Source organism: Tamandua tetradactyla, chromosome 21 (genome assembly GCF_023851605.1).
Source record: "Tamandua tetradactyla isolate mTamTet1 chromosome 21, mTamTet1.pri, whole genome shotgun sequence".
NCBI lineage: Eukaryota > Metazoa > Chordata > Mammalia > Pilosa > Myrmecophagidae > Tamandua > Tamandua tetradactyla.
In genome coordinates this window covers 5,085,123-5,104,715 of record NC_135347.1, presented here as the reverse complement: position 1 = coordinate 5,104,715, position 19,593 = coordinate 5,085,123, and the positions used below count along the sequence as shown (strand labels likewise).

General features: G+C 44.2%; 1 protein-coding gene across 1 annotated transcript; it reads right to left on the bottom strand.

Moving 5' to 3' along the window:
- Positions 1-672: 672 nt before the first annotated feature.
- PPIC (peptidylprolyl isomerase C) lies at positions 673-19,217 on the bottom strand. The gene is made up of 5 exons (XM_077138811.1): positions 19,036-19,217; positions 10,803-10,916; positions 10,269-10,362; positions 7,464-7,648; positions 673-4,954 (listed from the first exon to the last, which is right to left on the bottom strand). The coding sequence occupies exons 1-5, from the start codon at positions 19,150-19,152 to the stop codon at positions 4,826-4,828; spliced, it is 639 nt and encodes a 212-aa protein (XP_076994926.1). The 5' UTR covers positions 19,153-19,217; the 3' UTR covers positions 673-4,825.
- Positions 19,218-19,593: the final 376 nt, after the last annotated feature.

The window sequence follows — 19,593 nt, the reverse complement described above, 5'->3', positions numbered from 1 at the left end:
ACATTCTACACACTCACGGCTACGTGTGAACTGTTTATTTCAGCTTCTGCAGAAAAATAGACTATAAAAGGCCACAGTCAGGCTCAGTGGTAGAATGCTCGCCTTCCAAGCGGGAGACCCGGGTTCGATTCCTGGACCATGCACCCCCCCCCCCAAAAAAAGGCAACAGTTACCAGTTACTACTTTCATAGTCATCCATTTGCTGTCTTCTGTAGGAGACCTGACCCTCAGTGTACAAAACCTAAACTGCACTTAGCAGGGGTAATTATTAGCTTATTGGACATCTGTGGATAATCAATAGAGTAACAATTTACTATACATGCACTAGTGCTCTCAGAATTTCGTCACTTCCAAAATGAACCACTTTTTTTCCTTGCCACTAGAGAGATGTCACTTATGCTTACACTAGTGAAAAAGCTAAGTGTGGTACAAAGTATGTGTCCCAATGCATACAAAAATAGCAATGATGTGCTCAATGGTATTTGTGATTTAAGGCACTCTACGTGTATAAAAGCTCCTTTGTTTTGCATTTCCTCCCAGGTTACCATTACTCAAATATTAAAAATAGAAAATTTATTTTCTAATTACTAATAAGAAAGGCACCTTAGAGAAAAATTGGATGACTGAGACAAGTAAAAGAAATGTTATTTTAAAAAGTCTCACCACTTAACATTTGCTTTAAAAGAATTTATTTACGTAATTAAGATCATGCTGTACACGTAATTTCTATTCTTTTTTCTTTGAAACCACCATTTTCTTATGATTCTCTAAGTTCTGTAGCACAGTCTTAATGCACGTTATTCTACTATGTTTTATAATCATTTGGGGACACTCAGATTGCTTCCAGTATTTTACTATTATAATTCTGCAATCCAGATTTTTACAAATAAAACTTCTTCAGTATTTCTGTCTTAGACAAAGACTTTAGGTTGCAAGTCACAGTAAAGCATTTTTTCCTTCCTTAAGCTGAAAAGAAAATCTCTTGGCTTGTGTAACTGAAAAGCTGGGGGTCTGTGCTGGTTTGAAACTTATGTGCCCCAGAAAAGCCACGTTCTTTTCATCCTCATCCAGTCCTGTGAAGGCAGCCCTAAATGGGTGGGACTCCTTGTTAGGTTGTTTCTATGGAGATGTGTCTCTGCCCACCCAAGGAGGGCCTTTATTCCCTTACTTGAGCCCTTCAAGAGAGGAAACGTTCTGGAGAAAGCTCCCACGCAGACGTCTGGAGATGCTGAGACAGCTGTTTAAACCCAAAAGCTGGGAGAGGACAGCAGATGTCACCATGTGCCTCCCCGTGAGACAGAGAAGCCCCAAATATGATCGGCCTTTCTTGAGTGAAGGTATCCTCTTGTTGATGCCTTAATTTGGACATTTTCATAGCCTTAGAGCTGTACAAAAATATTAGGTCATTATTTGTATCCTAATAAATCCCTTGTGGAGCCAATCCACTTCTGATAAATTGCCTTCTAACAGAGATAGCAAACCCAAACAGGGTGGGTACTGGCTTCAGGAACAGCTTGATGCAGGGGCTAAAATATGAAAGTCTTTAGGAATCTGTCTTTCCATCTCCTAGACCAGCTCCCTTCTTTGCTGGCTTCATTCTCAGCCTGCTCCTTTAGGTCCTCTCAGCAGAAAGACAGCTGTGCGCTTTCCTAAAATATTAGCAGAAGCTCCACAAATGAGGCTTATTGGCATGACTGAGGGCAAACACCCTTCCCTGAGCCAGTCTCTGGGCCGGGATAGGGAATGTTCTGGTTGGTCTATAGAACAGACCTGCTCCCTCTCCCACCTTGCTTCCCCCTTGCTCTGCCTGACCTGGACTTCCTTGCTGTTGTGACCCCACACAGCCAACCCTTCCCTGAGAGCCAGTCCTTGACCCCAGTGCCTTCCATACTCTCCCCCATATCCCTGTGCCTGCTGCTCCCTCACTTCAGTCCCCCTCACACGTAAACGCTTGACTATAAAAACTGCCCCCTTTTCCCAATAAGTGCATTCATTTCCTGTATGTGCAACTGACAGATGGCCGCAATAACGAATGAGCAGTTAGAAACACATTATGCTTGAGATGTCTTAACCTATTCCTGAATGCCTTCTGTTTTCCAAAGGAGTGGCCAAGCCCTTGCCCGAGAGTGCTCTCCCCTGGCCGAGCTGGAGCAGGTGGGGCTGGGCACTGGCCACCAAATCACGCCAGGGCGCACTTTTCCACTGGAGTCCACTTTGAATTGCTTCCGTGCAATAAAACCAAGTGATTATAAAAATAAAAAAATAATAAATAAATAAATAAATAAAAACCCTCATGAGGTTCCTTCACCTCCCTCTTTCCATCTTCCCTCCCTGCTCTCGTTCTCCTTGTAGGCTAATCACTAAGTGAGGTTCTGTTATATATGCCTGTGGCACCTGTTTCTATCAGTTGGCTCCTTCCACAGGAATTGTCAGGGCTAACATTGTCTGCAGCTACATCCAACCTCAATAAATATTTATTGAATCAGTCCATGAATGAGTTTGCCAATAATAGGTTGAGGAATGGTGTGATGCCCCAAAATAAAAATAAGAAAGTAGGGCAGCCATTACCAGAAGAGCACTGGATTCTGGGCTGGCCGAAACAATGGATACCCTTTGCAATTTCAAAAACATTTTCTAAAGCAACTTCCCAGGAGGTGTATAAACTCAAAGGATATGAATGTTTGTACTGCTTCTACTTCAGCCTCTTTATTAAAATTCTCTTCCTAGCAGACAAAAACAATCTTTTTTTAAATGAAGCTCCCCATTGTATTTCTTATTTCAACAAAATGAGAATCCTCACCCTCGCCCTCTGTCACGGTCAGGTTCATGTGTCAACTTGGCCAGGTGGTAGTGCCCAGTTGTCTGGTCAGGCAAGCACCGGCCTGTCTGTTGCTATAACATTTCATGGACTTAAATCATGATCATGTTGGCTTCATCCACAGCTGATTGCATTTGTAATCAGCTAAGGGGAGTGTCTTCTGCAGTGAATGATGCTTAATCTAATCACCAGAAGACTTTTAAGGATTCAGAAGAGACATGCTTTCTGCTTCAGCCAGCCAGCCTCTCCTGTGGAGTTCATCCAGACCCTTCATCAGAGCCACCAGCTTCACAGCCTGCACTACAGGTTTTGGACTCTTCCATTCCCACAGTTGTCTAGTCAGCCTCTCCTGAGATTCGTTGAGGAACTTCATCAGAGCTGCCAGCTTGCAGCCTGTCCTACAGAACTTGGACTCTACATTTCCACAGTTATAGGAGACATTTTTATGAATTTTATATCTATGGATATCTCCTGCTGATTCTGTTTCTCTAGAGAACCCTAGCTAATACACACTCCAAACCTGAAATATTCAAATCCCAGCCTTATTCCTCTGAGGGCACCCCTTTTGCTCTCTCCATCACTCACCAGGCTCCAGCATGTTGGCTTTCTTTTCCTGCCCTGGAATCTGCTCATTCTCACCTCAAGACCCTTGTCCTTTCTGTTATTTTTCTTGGAAGGCATCACAGATTCCATGTTGTCTTACTGACACCTCTTTTGCAGGTCTCAGTTCCAATGTCATCCTCACTTCTGTGACATATTCTCCCAGGCCCCTCCAGGAAACACAGGAACGTTTTCTTTTTATTTGCTTACTAGTCTTTTCTCTATATGCCCTATTAGAATATAAGCTTCATGAGGACCTGTTCTCACTGTTCACTGCTATATCCCCAAAACTCAAAACTGACACTGGTAATATCAAAAACCTTCAATAAATACTTGTTGGGAAAAACACATTGCTCTCCAAGACAGTTTGTAGTAATTTATACCCCCATCAGCAGCAAAACTGACCATTTCGTCTCTCATTGAGGCAATTTCCTTAAACTAAGCTCAAAAGAGGACTCTTTCTGGAGCCTCACTAATATGCTTTCCTTAAGGGGAAGTATTGGGACCATGTTCTAACAGAGTCCAAGACAGCCTCTGTTCTGGCCAGGTGTGTTACAAGGCTCCAATAGCATTTTACTTTCCCATTTAATTTAAACAGAGCCAGAAACTCGATCCTCATTATGTAAATAAGAAAAAGATTCCTTTCCATTGCAACTGGACTAAAAGTGTTGCATTGAGTGAAAACTGGTGAACAATCTCAGCATTTGGGATGTGAATGGGCAGAGCTTCTGTGCATTCCCATCCCAAATTACCCAATCGTATTACAGTTTTAATGTGTAGGATTTACAGAACTCTGTTTAATCTGCTCATTGTTAATATTAGAGTGCATGCCTTTCTGTACATTAATTTAAAAAGAACAATAAATTTTAAGTCTTGCAAAAGAGTTGATTCATATAAAAAGTATTTAATATAGAGAACTCCAAAGCACCTTCTATCAATTTGAAATTCTTAAAAACATATATCAGAGTACACCAGTCAATTTGTCCTTTACCTGAAAATAATTTCTGTTTGAATACAAAACAATAAACTTCATATCCTCATCTTCTTTTGGACAAATCTTCCCTCTAGTCCATGGGGATCCCAATGAATTAAGTAAAATAATGGATGTGTTCTTATAAAGAAATAGTCAATACAAAGTTTTCTACTTTAAAAATAGCACCATTGAGGGAAGGAGATACGTCTTGTTAAAGTGCGAAGGCCATAAACAAATGATTACCAAATTCATGCAAATCAAACTTTGAGTGGTTGATTTTTATAACTTTCCTATGATCTGAGTGGGAAATTAATGTAAAAAGCAAAGCAAGAAAGTAATTTTGAAGATTCAAAAGATGCACATGCATACGTACACACCCACACCCAAACACACACACACACGCCAGAGTATGTCCCCTTTTATCATCAGTCCTATCACCAGTCGCTAATTTCGACCACAAAAGGCGTTTTCACATCTATCTTGCCGCTGCTGACGATGTGGCAGTCAGTGAGGGGTCGGTCGTGCCCATCGGTTGCTTGAAGCTCTATGGAGTGCACCACTGCCTGCGAGAGAAAAGGCGACACGAGTTCCATTCTGGCCCACGGCTATGCCAACTGAAGGGTCAGATCAGTGTCACATCAATAAACCCAAGTGGGAAAGAAGTATTTTGTTTTGTTATTTTTATGATTACAAAAACCGTGCAAGCTCACTGGAGAAAACTTAGAATATACAGATAACTTATATATAACAGAATAAATTCACACACTACCTCACTACTCAGAGAACATTGGTATATCTCCTCACTTTTTTAATAAGCATTTTATATTATTAAAAAAAAATACTAGACCAACAGTGTAGGCATTTGATGTGTTTCCCAAGCAGCATTCAAACAAAAATAGCAACAGTGTCCAAGGGCCTTAGACACAGGGCCACTAATGCAGTCTCAGGCTGGACCTGGGTGAATGTAGGATAAAAACTGCATTCTTCCGATAATGCACGTTTCTAAACAGGTTGTGTGTATGTGTGAATGTGTGTGCATCTAAAGCAGCGGCTGCACCTCTGAATGACCTCTGCTGTTTCTTTAAAAATGTATATTTGTGGGCCCACCTTTGGAAGCTCTGATTCCACAAGGCTGAGGCGAGACCCAGAAAGCAGAACTGACAAAAACCCAAAGCCAGATGATCTCTAGGAGGGAGGTCCAGGGAAGGAGCTCAAAAGATTCTGCGAACTCCTTGACACTGTACAGAAAACATACACTTTTTTTTCTTTCCTCTCAGAAAAAGTCTACAGCTTTCATTAGTTTCTCAAAGGAGTGTTCGGCCTATAGAAGGCTAAGGACTGTTCCTCTGAGACCAGGCAGCAGTCTCCCAGCATGAGAGCCCACGGGCGGAAGGGAGCTGGTGCGGGCGGGGATGCAAGACATAAGGTCGAAGGACTGCAAGAAGGAGATCCTTAGCCAGAAGAGGGAAATCAAAGACTTAGACTCAAGGATTTTCTCACAGCTTAGCACGATGTTGTATTTTAAAATACTCATTAAACGAATAAATGAATGAATTACTTTACATTTAAATCATTTTGAATCTCCTTAGGCCCCAGTGGTCAAGCATACAGACTGGTTTAACACACGCATGCCTAGGTTTAGTTCATTTCAAAAGCAAAGTTCAATAGAAGACTGGAGGAGTGCTGAGATTTATTTTTTTCTGTTTTCCAAAATGGGCAGTCTTTATTGGCTTTTTTTTAATTGATAAAACTTAACATACAAACATTCCATACATGGTGTACTAAATCAGTGGCTCACAATGTCATCACATAGTTGTGCATTCATCACCGCGATCATTTTTTGAACATTTGATTTCTCCAGAAAAAGAAAGAAAAAAAAAAAAGAAAAAATCTCACACATACCATACCCCTCACTCTTCCCTCTCATTGACCACTAGTATTTCCATCTACCCAACTTATTTTAACCTTTTTTCACCCTATTATTTGTTTATTTTTATCCATATTTTTTACTCATCTGTCCATACCCTAGATAAAGAGAGCATCAGACACAAGGTTTTCCCAATCATACAGTCACACTGTAAATGTTATATCTTTATATAATCATCTTAAAGAATGTAGGCTACTGGAACACAGTTTTACAGTTTCAGGTACTTCCCTCTAGTCACTCCAACACACCATAAACTAAAATTAAATGAGGTATTGTTCAAGAACAGATTCTTCAGAGGACAGTTATGGCTAATGAAAAGGTCAGAATGATCTTGACTGAGACGGGATGTAAAGAGATATGAAATGAGACTTCTTTGTCATTTCCCTCTTGCTGAAGAGAATTCTGTCTTGGATGTCGCAGTCTAAATACTTGGAAGGGAGGTCTGAGTCTTTCAGCTCAGATCCTGACAGAATCAGAACAGCAGGTGGAAACTGATGAAGAATCGCAAAGCATCAGACTCGTTTCTTTCTTTAGATGAGCAAGGCAGAACAACTCGTATGAACACAGAACACAGCGAAATTTGAAAGATGGCAACAGAGTCAAGGATAGTCCAGGGCTGGGATAGGCAGATTATATACTTGACAGTTTAAGAATTGAGAGAGCTACTGTGAACAGTAACTAATGAGGAGAAATGTTGAAAGTGAAAGAGAAATAGGATTTTAGTAGCGTTCTTATGGGACATGAATTAGACTCCTCTGATCTTCTTTGATACATGTCAGCCTAGATTTGAGTTAATTTTAATAAATTCTGGTTGCCAGAGTGTGTGCCTTTGAATGGGACTTGTGTCTGGATGGAACTCAATGGAGCTCTGGTTTCATCTGGATATATTTAAAAGGGCTTTCCATTTCTATGAAGTAGTGAGATAATCAACTTAAGTACTCAATCTCTTCATGTCAAGTCCTAATTTTCTACCCCAACACCCTCAACAGTTAAAATATAACATACTTAATGTATTCACCTTTGTCGAGACCAGTCAGGGGATAATACTGTATCTCTAGCACGCACCTTTTAAGATTAAAACAAATCATGGAAGGCACTGTCGTCATAAATAAAATTCTTTGAAAGAGAAAAAAATATCAAGTTACCATCCCATCGATGACTTTTCCAAATACCACATGTTTGCCATCTAGCCAGCTGGGCTTGGTCAAGGTGATAAAGAACTGAGAACCATTGGTGTCAGGCCCAGCGTTGGCCATGCTGACCCACCCAATGCCATAATGCTTCAGCTTGAAGTTCTCATCTGGAAATGTCTCGCCATAAATGCTAATGCCTGGGTAAGACAAAAGAGAAAGGAAGAGAGTCAGGAGATTCATATGAATGCAAACTCTTCAAAGGGATATATAAGATTCCACTGGAATCTATTTCTAGAACGCTGGCTGGGGCAGGGGGGAAGAGGGTAGTTGGGTAAATATAAGGAGAGGTTAAGATTAAGGACAGGCACCAGAGCCTGAAACAAGCAAATAAACAAACAAACAAAAAAAAAAAAGCCTAAACTATGGCACAACAGGGCAGGAGGACTTCCACCCTGAAACAAAGGGCCAAGCCCTGACCAAGCAGGTGGACGATTTCTCTCTGAAACGAGAAGGAACTGAGGACAGGATGCCATCTCAAAGCCAGATGGGAAGACGGGTGAGCCCTGCTAGTGGCTCACTCTGTGTCCTAGAGGGCACCTGGAGACATGCTCAGTTCAGGTGTGGTGGGTCACTCCTACCTCTGCACCTTACCAGGATGCACCAAGCACTCAATATACGCCCTTAGCTAATTCCCACAAGCCTGTAGAATTGGTATTCTCAATCTCATTTTCAACAAGAAACAGAGGTTACAAAACTTGAGAATAGCAGAACTAAGAATCTGAAGAAAGTCTTTGTCTGACTTTCTGCTCTGAACCGGTGCTCCTTTCCTGCCTTGCTACTAACAGCTAGAGCAGCCGGCCTGGGAGCCAAGAGGCACGATGACGTCAGGGCTCATCAGGACACAGAATGAGGGCAGATGGGGGCCCCCTGTGATCCAGCCTTGTAAAGAAGAGCTAAAGGGAGGCATGTGGTCTGGAGGTCCAGCAAAGCAGCAGGCAGGACAGAGCAGGTGTTCCCGTGAAACAATAGTTCAGGCCACCAGCAGTATCTGCCCCATTCTCAAAGTGTCCGTCATGCCCACCTCCCCTTCTGACAGGCTCTTTATCCGTGAGTTGCCAACCTCAAAAAAACCTGACTCAGCTGGAAGGAACAAAAGTGGATATCAAAGGCAAGTGATTTTTTAAAGGTGGTTTGGTCAGGGAAATATGAGATGGCCTGGGAAGAGAGAGCTACACCTAAGAGGGGTCTAAATGTAAGTCGTCCAAAAGCTACTCTCTCCAAAATTCAAGATAATTTAAACTCAAGATGTGCATGCTTGCACACACATACTGGGCAGGGAGGCAGAGGGAGAAGGAGACAATATAGCAGAAAAGAAGGCAGAAGAAAGCTCAGCCACCATTCCTACTGGGCAGAGTAAAGAGTAGGAAGGCGAGATTCCAGCACCGAGGGGACAGGACTAGAGCTGCAAGGTTTTCCAGTGAAATCTGATTGTGCAGCAGCTGAGGTTGCTTCCCTGAGTATCCTCAGCAAACCCCACTAACTAGAATGTCTGGAACATGTTTCTCTGCTCCATTCCACATCCTTCTATCTTGCAGCATTTTTGTCAGAACTAAAAGTAATTTTCACGAGGTGCCTGGCAACTCAAAGCATGGAATGGTAGCCATTTTGGTACAAATAAACAAACCATTGCAATAAATGCAAAATTAGGAATGGTCCTTGGGTTTCTTTAAAAGTTAGCAATCTAATATCCTACCAGACAAGCATTTGCTGAATTAAAAAATCTTATAGCTAAAGTAAATTTAAATTCTGTGTAGTTACATATATGGCATGTGCTCAGGAAGAGAACTCCCTACCTTTCTGAGGGACAGCAGTCCATGGAAACCATAATTCTTAATGAGAAGTCAGAAGTTAAGGGAGATTTGAAACTATAAATTTATTTGTACTTTATAGACTGCTTAACTTTGTTTATAGAAAACCATCTAGTCATCTGAAATTTCATGTTTAAATTAGAATTTTGACAACTCAACTATTGTTAAGCTTTCCAAAAAATTATTGAAAAAGTGACAACAAAAAGCAAGGCACTTCTGAAAGAAAGGGGGAGATGCACCTGTAATCCTGCCACCTACACACGAGTCTTGCCTTTGTAGCATGAGGCTCCCATCCTGCTCTACCCATAGCCACATTTTTAGCTAACTGCTATTCTAATGTAGGCAGTTTTATATTGCACCTTTTCCTTCCAATGACAGACTTGTCTGTTTTGCTACACATAGTAGTCTAGTTTTTTCTTTTTCTTTTTTGTATGCTGTATGGTGGGGATCACATTTCATTGTTTTTCCATTTGAGTATCCCATTATTACAGCACTATTTCATTGAATTTTTGTTTGTTTGGTTTTTTTGTTTGTTTGCTTGCTTGCTTGTTTGTTTTTTTGGGGGGGAAGTGCATGGGCCAGGAACCGAACCCTGGTCTCCGCATGACAGGTGAGAATTCTACCACTGAACCACCCTCGCACCCCCCTAGCATTTTAATCACAGCACAATACTCTACCATGAATATATCTCCACAATAGCAAGGCGATGAACCCCAAAGCCACGCTGTTTAAAATCAGAGACCCTCACTCATTCATACCTACCAAGATGTTGGTAGATGAGGTCCCCAAAACTCATCCTTCTTAAAGAATTAGTTTAGCTGTCTTTATGACCCTGTTCCTTAAATTTGGAAATTCAATTTGGGCTAATACATTGCCTTAAACTTAGGTTTCACTTTGGTAAGCAGGGAAGGAGAAATACATATATAAAAAAAAAAAAAGGCAGCGTTACCTCCAGTGCCATCTCCAGCAGTGACGTCTCCTCCTTGAATCATGAAATCTTTGACGACACGATGGAATATGCTTCCTTTATATCCATATCCTTTCTAAAGAGATTATTTCAATTGAATATACAAGTAGATTTACCCCACACTGAAAGATAAACCCCAGTGTTTATCTGGAAATGACAAAATGAAAGAATTAAACAAAATATCTACGGAACTTGATTAGGTTCCAGCATGATTTTTACATTCCCCCCCGCCCCCGCCAAGTACCTCCCAAAAATAAACTGTTGAACTAAGGAATTAACATAATAAGGAAAAAGAAAGCAATCTTCATTCTCATTTGATGATTTTTCCAACCAATTTCTAGAAGCATAAGGGCACTGGGTAGCCTGAAGAATTCAGATTTTATAGGAAAATGAAGCGAAATAAGATAAGATGTCACAGGTTCATCTGAACTAATTTAATACTTATTTTCCCAAAAGACATCTTTGAAGGAAGATCCAGTTTTGTGCGTGGTTAAAGGAAATGAAACCAAGGCTTACTTCTCCAGTTGCCAAAGCAATGAAATTTTCCACCGTCTTCGGCACAACTTTTCCAAACAGGCCAATCACAATTCTGCCAATGTCTTGGTCTCCAATCCTCACATCAAAGAAGACCTGCACATGATCGAAACGCAGAGTGAAAGGTTATAATATGGAAAAGCCACAGACACAAGATATATCAAAATTAAAATCTTAAAATTGAACCCCATGCAGGAGCCTGTCCACCAATATTTTATAAAGAATCCATGAAGGAACATAATATAAATTAAGGGGGCACTAAAATCATTTTGTGGGGCGGTGTGGCTGTGGCTCAGTGGCAGAATTCTTGCCTGCCATGCTGGAGACCCGGGTTCGATTCCCAGAGCCTGCGCAGACAAAAAAAAAATCATTTTGTGGGTACAATTTACTCACAAATATTCAGTCAACAAATATTTCTTGAGCACCAACTATGACCAGGCATGTACTAGATCTGGATTCAAGTCTGATTCATCACTATCAGAGATAGCCGATTGACTCCACAAATTCTACTTCCCCACCCCCTAGACACCAAAACTGCTGCTCCCTCCAGTCTCCCAGCTTTGTGGATGAGGTGAGAGTGGAAACTGTTGCTCTGGTGAAAAGTGATGGTTTCTAATCTTGGCAGGCATTAAAAACTGTTGAGGAGAAAAACAGGCTAACGATCCAGATTGTTTTGTAAGTTCAGACAGTGCCAAATTCCCAGTGAGTTCTCAACAGCGATGTACTGTCAAGAGGACCACAAAAGAAGATTAAAACACACCACGGTCCTTTGGAAGGCGAGACACAACTTCCAAGCACAGTAAGGCACCAGTGTCCCCTCCTTGTCCAAAGTACAGCAAATGTTACCCTCGGAGCCCAACAAAAGCCATTTACTCTGCAAACCAAGACACTGAATTCTTCATCATGTTTCCCAAGCTGCAAAAATAGACATTGTTCTTTCTCTGTCATGACATTCTAGCACAGAAAAAAAACAAGGGAATTTATATCCAGAAGTGAGAGTGAGTCACGTTTTTGCAGACAAACCTTAAAAGTTCTCTTTGGACTTTTTTTTTTTTTAACTGTTTCATCTGAAAAGCAGTAATACACATTTTGCTTCACAAATCATTGTATTAAGATGATCTGAGACAGAACATTTGAAAGGCCATGGAGTCAAAGGGCATTCTATTAGCAAGTTTAGATTATATGAACCAATTCACTGTTTGAATGGATAAAAAAAAAAAAGACATTCAAGAGATAAGACGTTCAAGAGATGGCTTAAAGAAATATAAGAAGGGTTGTCAAAAAAGATGTCTTCTGGTTTAGAAAAATCACTAAGTAAAGACTGTCAAGCTTTAGTTCACGACAAGAGCTTCTGCCGATACATCAGTACGTCTGTCACAGGGTGATGTGATATTTAGTGTTCCATGTGGCATTTTACAATTTTTGTGCTTTGACCATGTATAATTATTTATTTAGCAGAGCTCTACTGAATGCAAAAAGACCCTGCTCCTAGGATGAGGCAATCCAATAGAGGAGAAAAGCTCTATAGTGGTTTGGGGACAGGAAGCTGCATCAATACAGCAAAAGCCTGCAGAGCTGTGTGACAAAGAAGCCAGTTCTGAGTGAGACTAGCCAAAAACTAAAGGACAAATACTGTATGGTCCCACTGATGTGAACCGACATTCGAGAATAAACTTGGAATATGTCATTGGTAACAGAGACCAGTAGGAGTTAGAAACAGGGTAAGATAATGGGTAATTGGAGCTGAAGGGATACAGACTGTGTAACAGGACTGGATACAAAAACTCAAAAATGGACAGCACAATACTACCTAATTGTAATGTAATTATGTTAAAACACCGAATGAAGCTGCATCTGAGCTATAGTTTTTTGTTTGTTTTATATTTTTTGTATTTTTTATTTTTATTTTTTCTCTATATTATCATTTTATTTCTTTTTCTGTTGTCTTGCTATTTCTTTTTCTAAATCGATGCAAATGTACTAAGAAATGATGATCATACATCTATGTGATAATATTAAGAATTACTGCTTGCATATGTAGAATGGAATGATTTCTAAATGTTGTGTTAGTTAATTTTTTTTAATTAATAAAAAAAAAAAAAAAAAGAAGCCAGTTCTCCAAAGGGATGCCCAAGCCCAGATGTAACTTTCAGAACAGGCAACAATGAAGCAGCCCCATGGGGGAGAATCAGGGATGTAATTTTACAAGAACATTGTACAAGACACCATAATAGTTTTCCCAACTTTGAAAATAAAGCCTGTGGATTTTAGAAGGCAAGGAGAATACAATCTGGGAGAAGAGCATAAGAACATAAAGAAAAAGTGCCTCTCACTTGGCACAGCTCTGCAATAAAAACTTATGTTTTTACACAGAGCCTGTTATGCATATTTATATGATTTTTTTCCAAACTGCAGTGCCCTGAAATGTGAACCTTCAACTCCTTGTGGGAGTATAAGAAAATAGTAGCTCTTCAGTTTTCCCAACTCTAATGGGAATAAGATCAACTTTTGTTTCGTTGACAAGTATTTATCAAAGACCTATGTCAAAGGACACATAAGGGGCACAAGTTATACAAGAGAGCCCCTGTGCTCAAGCGGCTTAAAATAAAGAGACAGGACAAGTAAGCAAATAACCACCGTTCAAGACAGCATGTAACAAGTGTCCCAAGAACACCGAACACAGGCCTGGAGAGATGCTAGGGAACAGGAGAGGGCCTCGTGGGGGAGGTGTGATGTGACTAGGTCTGGGGCGCTGGAAGCAGTCTCCAGGGACAAGCATGGGGCACCAGCCCACCTGGCACAGTTCCTTTGGGACCGAAGCATCAAGGCAGGAGAAAAGGTCTGGATGCAGAGAAGCAAGGTGGCCCTCGGACAATAACCTAAGGAGAGTGAGGGAGATGAGGCTGGGAAGAGAGTTCCAGAAGGCAGAAGGATGCCAACCTAAGATGTCCATCTGTTGCTAGACAACAGAAAGCTGAGAAAGTGCAGGACTGGAACAAGGTTTTGGGAATATTATTCAAATGGGAAAGAAAGAGAATCTGAAGGCTCTTACACCGGTTCAAGAAGGAGGTCATGATTATTAACAGCCCCTTCTAATATGATAAAGTGAGAATGGCCATAGCCTAAATAGCCTCTAAAGAGTGGGACACAAAGATCAAAGGTGATGGTGGAGTTACAGAGAAGGTAGGGTTGAACAAATGAGTATGATTGCTGAATCATTAAATTGCTGTTTCTTTTCATCTCCGGTATCTTAGAGCAGCTAGAAGTAAAAACATAAAACTGTGGAATTGTAACCCATACCAAACTCTGAAATCTGTTCTACAACTAATTGTTGTGCTGTGCATTGAAATTTATTGCTTTTTGGTATATACGCTATTTTTCACAAAAAAGAAAAAAAGTCAATTGTGACGATAAAAAAATATTTATTCCTTCTAGCCTCCTATGTTCTAGAGCAGCTAGAAGGAAAACTTTGAAAGGATGGTATAGTAGCCCTCGACAAACTCTGGGATCTGTCCTGTAACTACTTGTTGAAGAGTGCTTTGAAAACTAGTGCTTTTTTTCTTTCATTGCTTTGTATATATGCTATATTACACAATAAAAAAAGTTTAAAAAAAAAAAAATGAATGAGGTCATGATTGCCTGCACTGGGGAGGCAGCAGAGGGGTTGGTAAGAAGGAGCAGAGCGGACAGACATTTAAAGGCAAGGGGAGAAACTAGAGGAGGAAGAGCAGGGATCAGGGAAGGAAACAAACTTGAATTAGTCAGTGGTATCTCAATGTGCCTTACTACATTATCTTACATAATTAATCCTCACCACATCCTTGGCAGGCAGGTACTATTATCCCTAATTTACAGATAAGGAAAGTGGGCATCAGGGAGGTTAAATGATTTGCCAACGTTTCCCACCTAGGAGTATGACAGCCAGAATTTCAACCCAAGGCTACCTACACTTAACACTGTGAATTGCCGTTAATGTGGACCTCCCAGACGAGGCACGGAGTCCCTGAGAGGTACAAATAGTGCTTTTAGATCTCTCTAGCGCCCAGCACAATATCAACACAAGGAGTTACTGGATAAATGTCAAATGGTTCAATGTCAGCTGATACGTAAATGAGGGTCAAGGCAGACTAAGCTAGACAGGTGAGAATGGGCCCATGTGGCTACCAGGCAAAATGTCTCACTGCCCACCCCCTCGCCACGAGATTCTTCTCTGACTTTTCTGAGTGCTCCTGTGAATCAGGACCTGTGCGAGGGCAGGGGGAAGGTTACAGAGCTCCTACCCTCATGGAGTTACAGTCCCACGGAAGAGAAGACACAAGTATGTGAACAGCTATAACATAAAAGGAAACTGAATTTTATAAGAAGACAAGGACAGATAAAGTGCCATGGTTAGAGATGGTGATTCCTATGGTATCAGGGAGGCTTCCTGGGAGAGGTGACATTCGTTTTCCATGCTGGGTCACTTCTTTTTCCCCTCTAGGCTGCCCTTGAAAGTCATTTGAAAATTATGGGTTCGGAAGAGGCAGGGAGAAGAGAGAAGGGGTACTAACACAGTCTGATCCAAATGCTTGTAGTTAATCCTATTTCCATTTTCCAAGGAGCTAAGTGTGGAGAGCCGCCTCACGGACGGCGCCGGACAGCTAAGGAAGGCACCAAGTGCAGGAGCTGTGAGATGAAGGAAACCTCGCAAACCCAGCTCTACTACTTACTGCCTATTGGACCTGGGGCAAGATATTTAAACTCTGAGTTCCAGCTTCTCATCTGTAAAATAAAGATGAGGGTTCCTTTCAGGCTGGGACTAGATTAACATAAAGGTGAACTAACACTACAATTGATCTCTTAAATCTCAGACTGAGGGCTGAGCACTTTACCTGCCCTATTGCATCTAATGTGCACAACCCTGGCAGGCAGAGATGATTTGTCTCCATTTTACAGAAGAGAAAACTGAGCCTCAGACAACCAGATAACTTGACAAGGTTACTGAGGTGTGGCCTTCTGGCCACTCCACCTGGAAAGTACTTGCAAGCTAGTAACATGGGTGCAGCGAGAAAGACTGCAAGTGTTACTTTGTACACTCTCAGTATGTGACCCTGCACAGAAGCCATGGTATTTACTGGAAAACATGGGGCCTCAAGCACCAAATCTGTTAATCTGAGACTAATGAGCCAGCACCCCCACTTGAGCCCCTTGCTGGGGCCGGGTAGGGGTAGGGGGTCTGCCGGGTTGGCCAGGCAGTGAGATCCTATTGTTGGCAAGGCTGGAGAACAGCACCTCACACCTCTCTTATTCACAGATACTTATTTTCAAGTCAAATCAAAGGTGGAGGAAAAGACTGCTAGGGAAAACAATGCATCAGAGCAATGGCCAATTAACCTACTTTTCTACTCTCACAGAAATCATTTTTGGCTTCATTTTCCAATACATTTAGTTATTTAAAAGTTCACTGAAAAGTAATTCAAGAGAACTGAATCTGTAGAAGGCTCGCCTACACAACTAGCTTTTATAACTTGATGATAAATTAGGTGAAAAAAGGAGATATGTTAAGTGAGTAGAGCACAGATAAATGCTCACTCTGGGAGCCCCCCCACCTCGAGACTAGATGTGAAGCTGCTTCCAACCTTCCCCACCCACATCACGCAACCCAGCCCCCAACTTCTTTCTCTCTCAGCTCACTCTTCCAGTGGTTCCCCCGAAACTTTTAAAAGATAAGCTTACTATGCCTTCTCCTTCCTGGCTGCCTGAGTATCAGCCACCTTCATGAATTGGCTTTGGCACATGATTTATGACTCCTTGAACTATGCAAAGAAAAATGAACCCAAACACAGACTTGCAAGACACAGCCCAGATGAGAAGAAAAACCTCAAGAAAACAGCAAAAGGAATGCAAGAACAGAGTGGAAATAGTCAGGGGGGTGCCAAAGGCCAATGTTGATGCTAGCAAAAAGAAACTAAAATTATAAAAACTTGAAGAAGGAAAAAAAATATATTGTGCCTCGTTCCAAAGACTGCGATTTAATTGCTCTGGGTGGTCTCTGCACTGATATATTTTTAAAGCTTCCTGGGTGAAGCTCGTGCCCAAGAACATTATTCTTTATCTGAAATTCACATCCCTGTATTTTATCTGGCAACCCTCGTCACTTTCCCTCACCTCCATTTTAATCATCAGTTAAGTCTCCTCAGTTCTACCCCCAAGACCTCTCTCACGTCCATCCCACGCTTTCCATCTCCAACACTCCCGTCCGCATCCAAGCCACCATCATTTGGATTCTGGTATGAAGCCCTAGGTGGCCTCCCAATCCATTCTCCATTGAGGAACCATCATAATTTTTTTTTTTTTTTTTTTTTTTTGGCATGGGCAGGGTCCCAGAATCGAACCTGGGTCTCTGGCACGGCAGGCGAGAATTCTGCCATTGAGCCACCCTGGCCCCGCGCCATGGTAATCTTTGAAAAGCGTATATGAGATCATGCCATTCTCATGCTTAAAAGCCGCTCTGACTGCACTTGGAATAAGATCTCAAATTATAAGAACAATTGCTTACACCAATTCTCCCGAAGGTGGCCTCCACCGCCCTGCAGGATCTTGCTGGGGCTCGCCTCTCCACCCTCACCTCCAGCTGCTCTCCCTTTCACCCGGGTGCTGAAGCCACTGAACTTAATCGATGGCTTTTCCTGTCTGGACACCTTTGCGCAAGCACTTCCTTTCCTTCTGCCTCCTAAGTCTTCACTTTTCTCATCTTTCAGAAGTTTTTCAGTGTAACTCAATCTATATCAGGATTTATTTCCATCATCGTACTTAGAAATATTTGCAATTATTTCTTTGCTTCCTGTTTGCTTTGACTCCACTCCCCCCCACTCCACCCCCGGACTGTAAGCTACATAAGGGCATGGACGCTGCGCGTCTTGTTCATCGTCCTATGCCAAGAGACCCAAATGGTACCTGCCTGCTGAAGGATCCCCAGCGCAGCTTTGTGGCCTTGTACAAGCCACTTCCCAAAGTCAGATGCGCCCCAAACATAAACATCAAGGCACTAGAAGTAGAGTCAGACAGTGCTTCTCAAAGCAGGTTCACTGTCCACGCCCGCCCACCGGCCTCCGCCTCCCCGCCCGGCCTTCCCATTTGCTCTTCTGCAACATCAGATGTTGGGGGGAATCTCCTTCTACCCACCCCATCCTCCTCCTCTCTCCTCCGGTGGGTCTGCGGGGGCGGATTCGGGCTTTCTACTCGTGCAGCGGTACAGTACCATTCCTACTGGCAGCCACTGCGCTGATCAAGCCCGCCTGCAGCCGCGCCCCCGCCCCACGCACCCCCACCTTCCGTGACCCAACGCCAAGGGTACTTGCCAGTGGGTTTTCTAGAAGGGACAGTCACGGGTACCAAGTTATTACCTCCCTCTCCTCCTCCCTCCGTCATGTTCTCGGTACCCTCCCATTACCCTCTAACTTGGGGTAAATAGACGGAAAAAAGAACCGAAACGGTACAAGCACGAAGCTGTAAAGAGGCGGTCCATGGCAAGGGTTATTTTGTTTGCTTTTTGTTTTTGTTTTTCCCTGATCCAGATTAAAAGACCAGCCCGGGTTCCACGGACGCCGCCTTCGGGGACCCAGCACCTCCCAGTGCCAGGGCCGGTCCCAGCCGCAGAAGTCTGAGCGCGCCTCCCTCCCCCTCGCCGTAAAACCAGAGTTCCTGAATATAGTGAAGATCACGGCCTCCGGTCCAGTCAGGGGTTCGAACCTCCGTCCCGACACCAGCGCGGCCGGGACTGAACCTGGCCTCCTCCACGGCGTCCGACCTCCGCGGAGGAGCGCCCGGCCGCAAGCGCGCGCGCCCTGCCCCCCGCCCCACTCCCCCCACGCCCGCCCCGCTGAAGGCCGCGCTTGGGCTGTCTCCCCCCTCCCCCCGCCCCGGGAGAAAGGGCGCGCCGGCTCCGGAAGCCCCGAGCGGGTCACGTCGGGCCAACCCCAGAGACTAAGTGCAAACAGCCGGCGGCCGGGCAGGCGAGGACTCAAGTCCTCCCGGAGAACGTCGCCGCTCCGCGCGCGGCCACCCGCGTCCCTCCCAGCCCCGCGGCCGCCCCCCACCCTGTCCCCCGGCGTCCCAGGAAGCCCCTTTGTAGCGGACGCTGAGAGAGAGGGGGCGTCCCGGACCCCAAAACCTCCCCATTCCCCACTCCACCCCCGCCGGAAGGAGCGCGAACTCGTGCCGGCTGTTCGGTCACCTTGGCCGTCACTAAGGGGCCTCGCTTGCGGACTCCCGAGGCACCAGAAGAGGGCCCGAGCGCGCTGAGCCCCACGCACAGCACCAGCGGCAGCAGCGGCCCGGCACCCGGGCCCATGGTGAGCGGGGTGCGCCGGCGGCGGTAACTCGGGCGCGGCAGCAGGCTCGGGGACCGCGGGCGGGACTCCCGGCCGGCTGCGCCTGCGCGCTCACGGCCGGGGGGTGTGTCGGGGGGGGTGGGGGTGGTATTGGGCCGCCCCGGCAGGGCGGGGTCCCGGGCCGCGCTCCTCCCAAATTCCGTCGGGTCGCCGGGACTCGGTTTCCCGAGAGGCGAGCGCCGGGAGGGCCGCTCAGGCCCGACAGCCGCAGCTGCGGAGAGCGCTCGGGGCCCTGGAGCGCGGCGCGGGGGAGACGCGCGGACGCGTGGCCCTGGGGCGCGTGCGGGCTCACCTCGCGAGCGGAGGGCCAGCGCGGGGGGCCCTCCAGGGGATGACCGCGCTCGCGCTTCCTGAACCCGGACGAAAAGGCGGGGACATGCGAGGCTCCGCGTGCTCCCCCG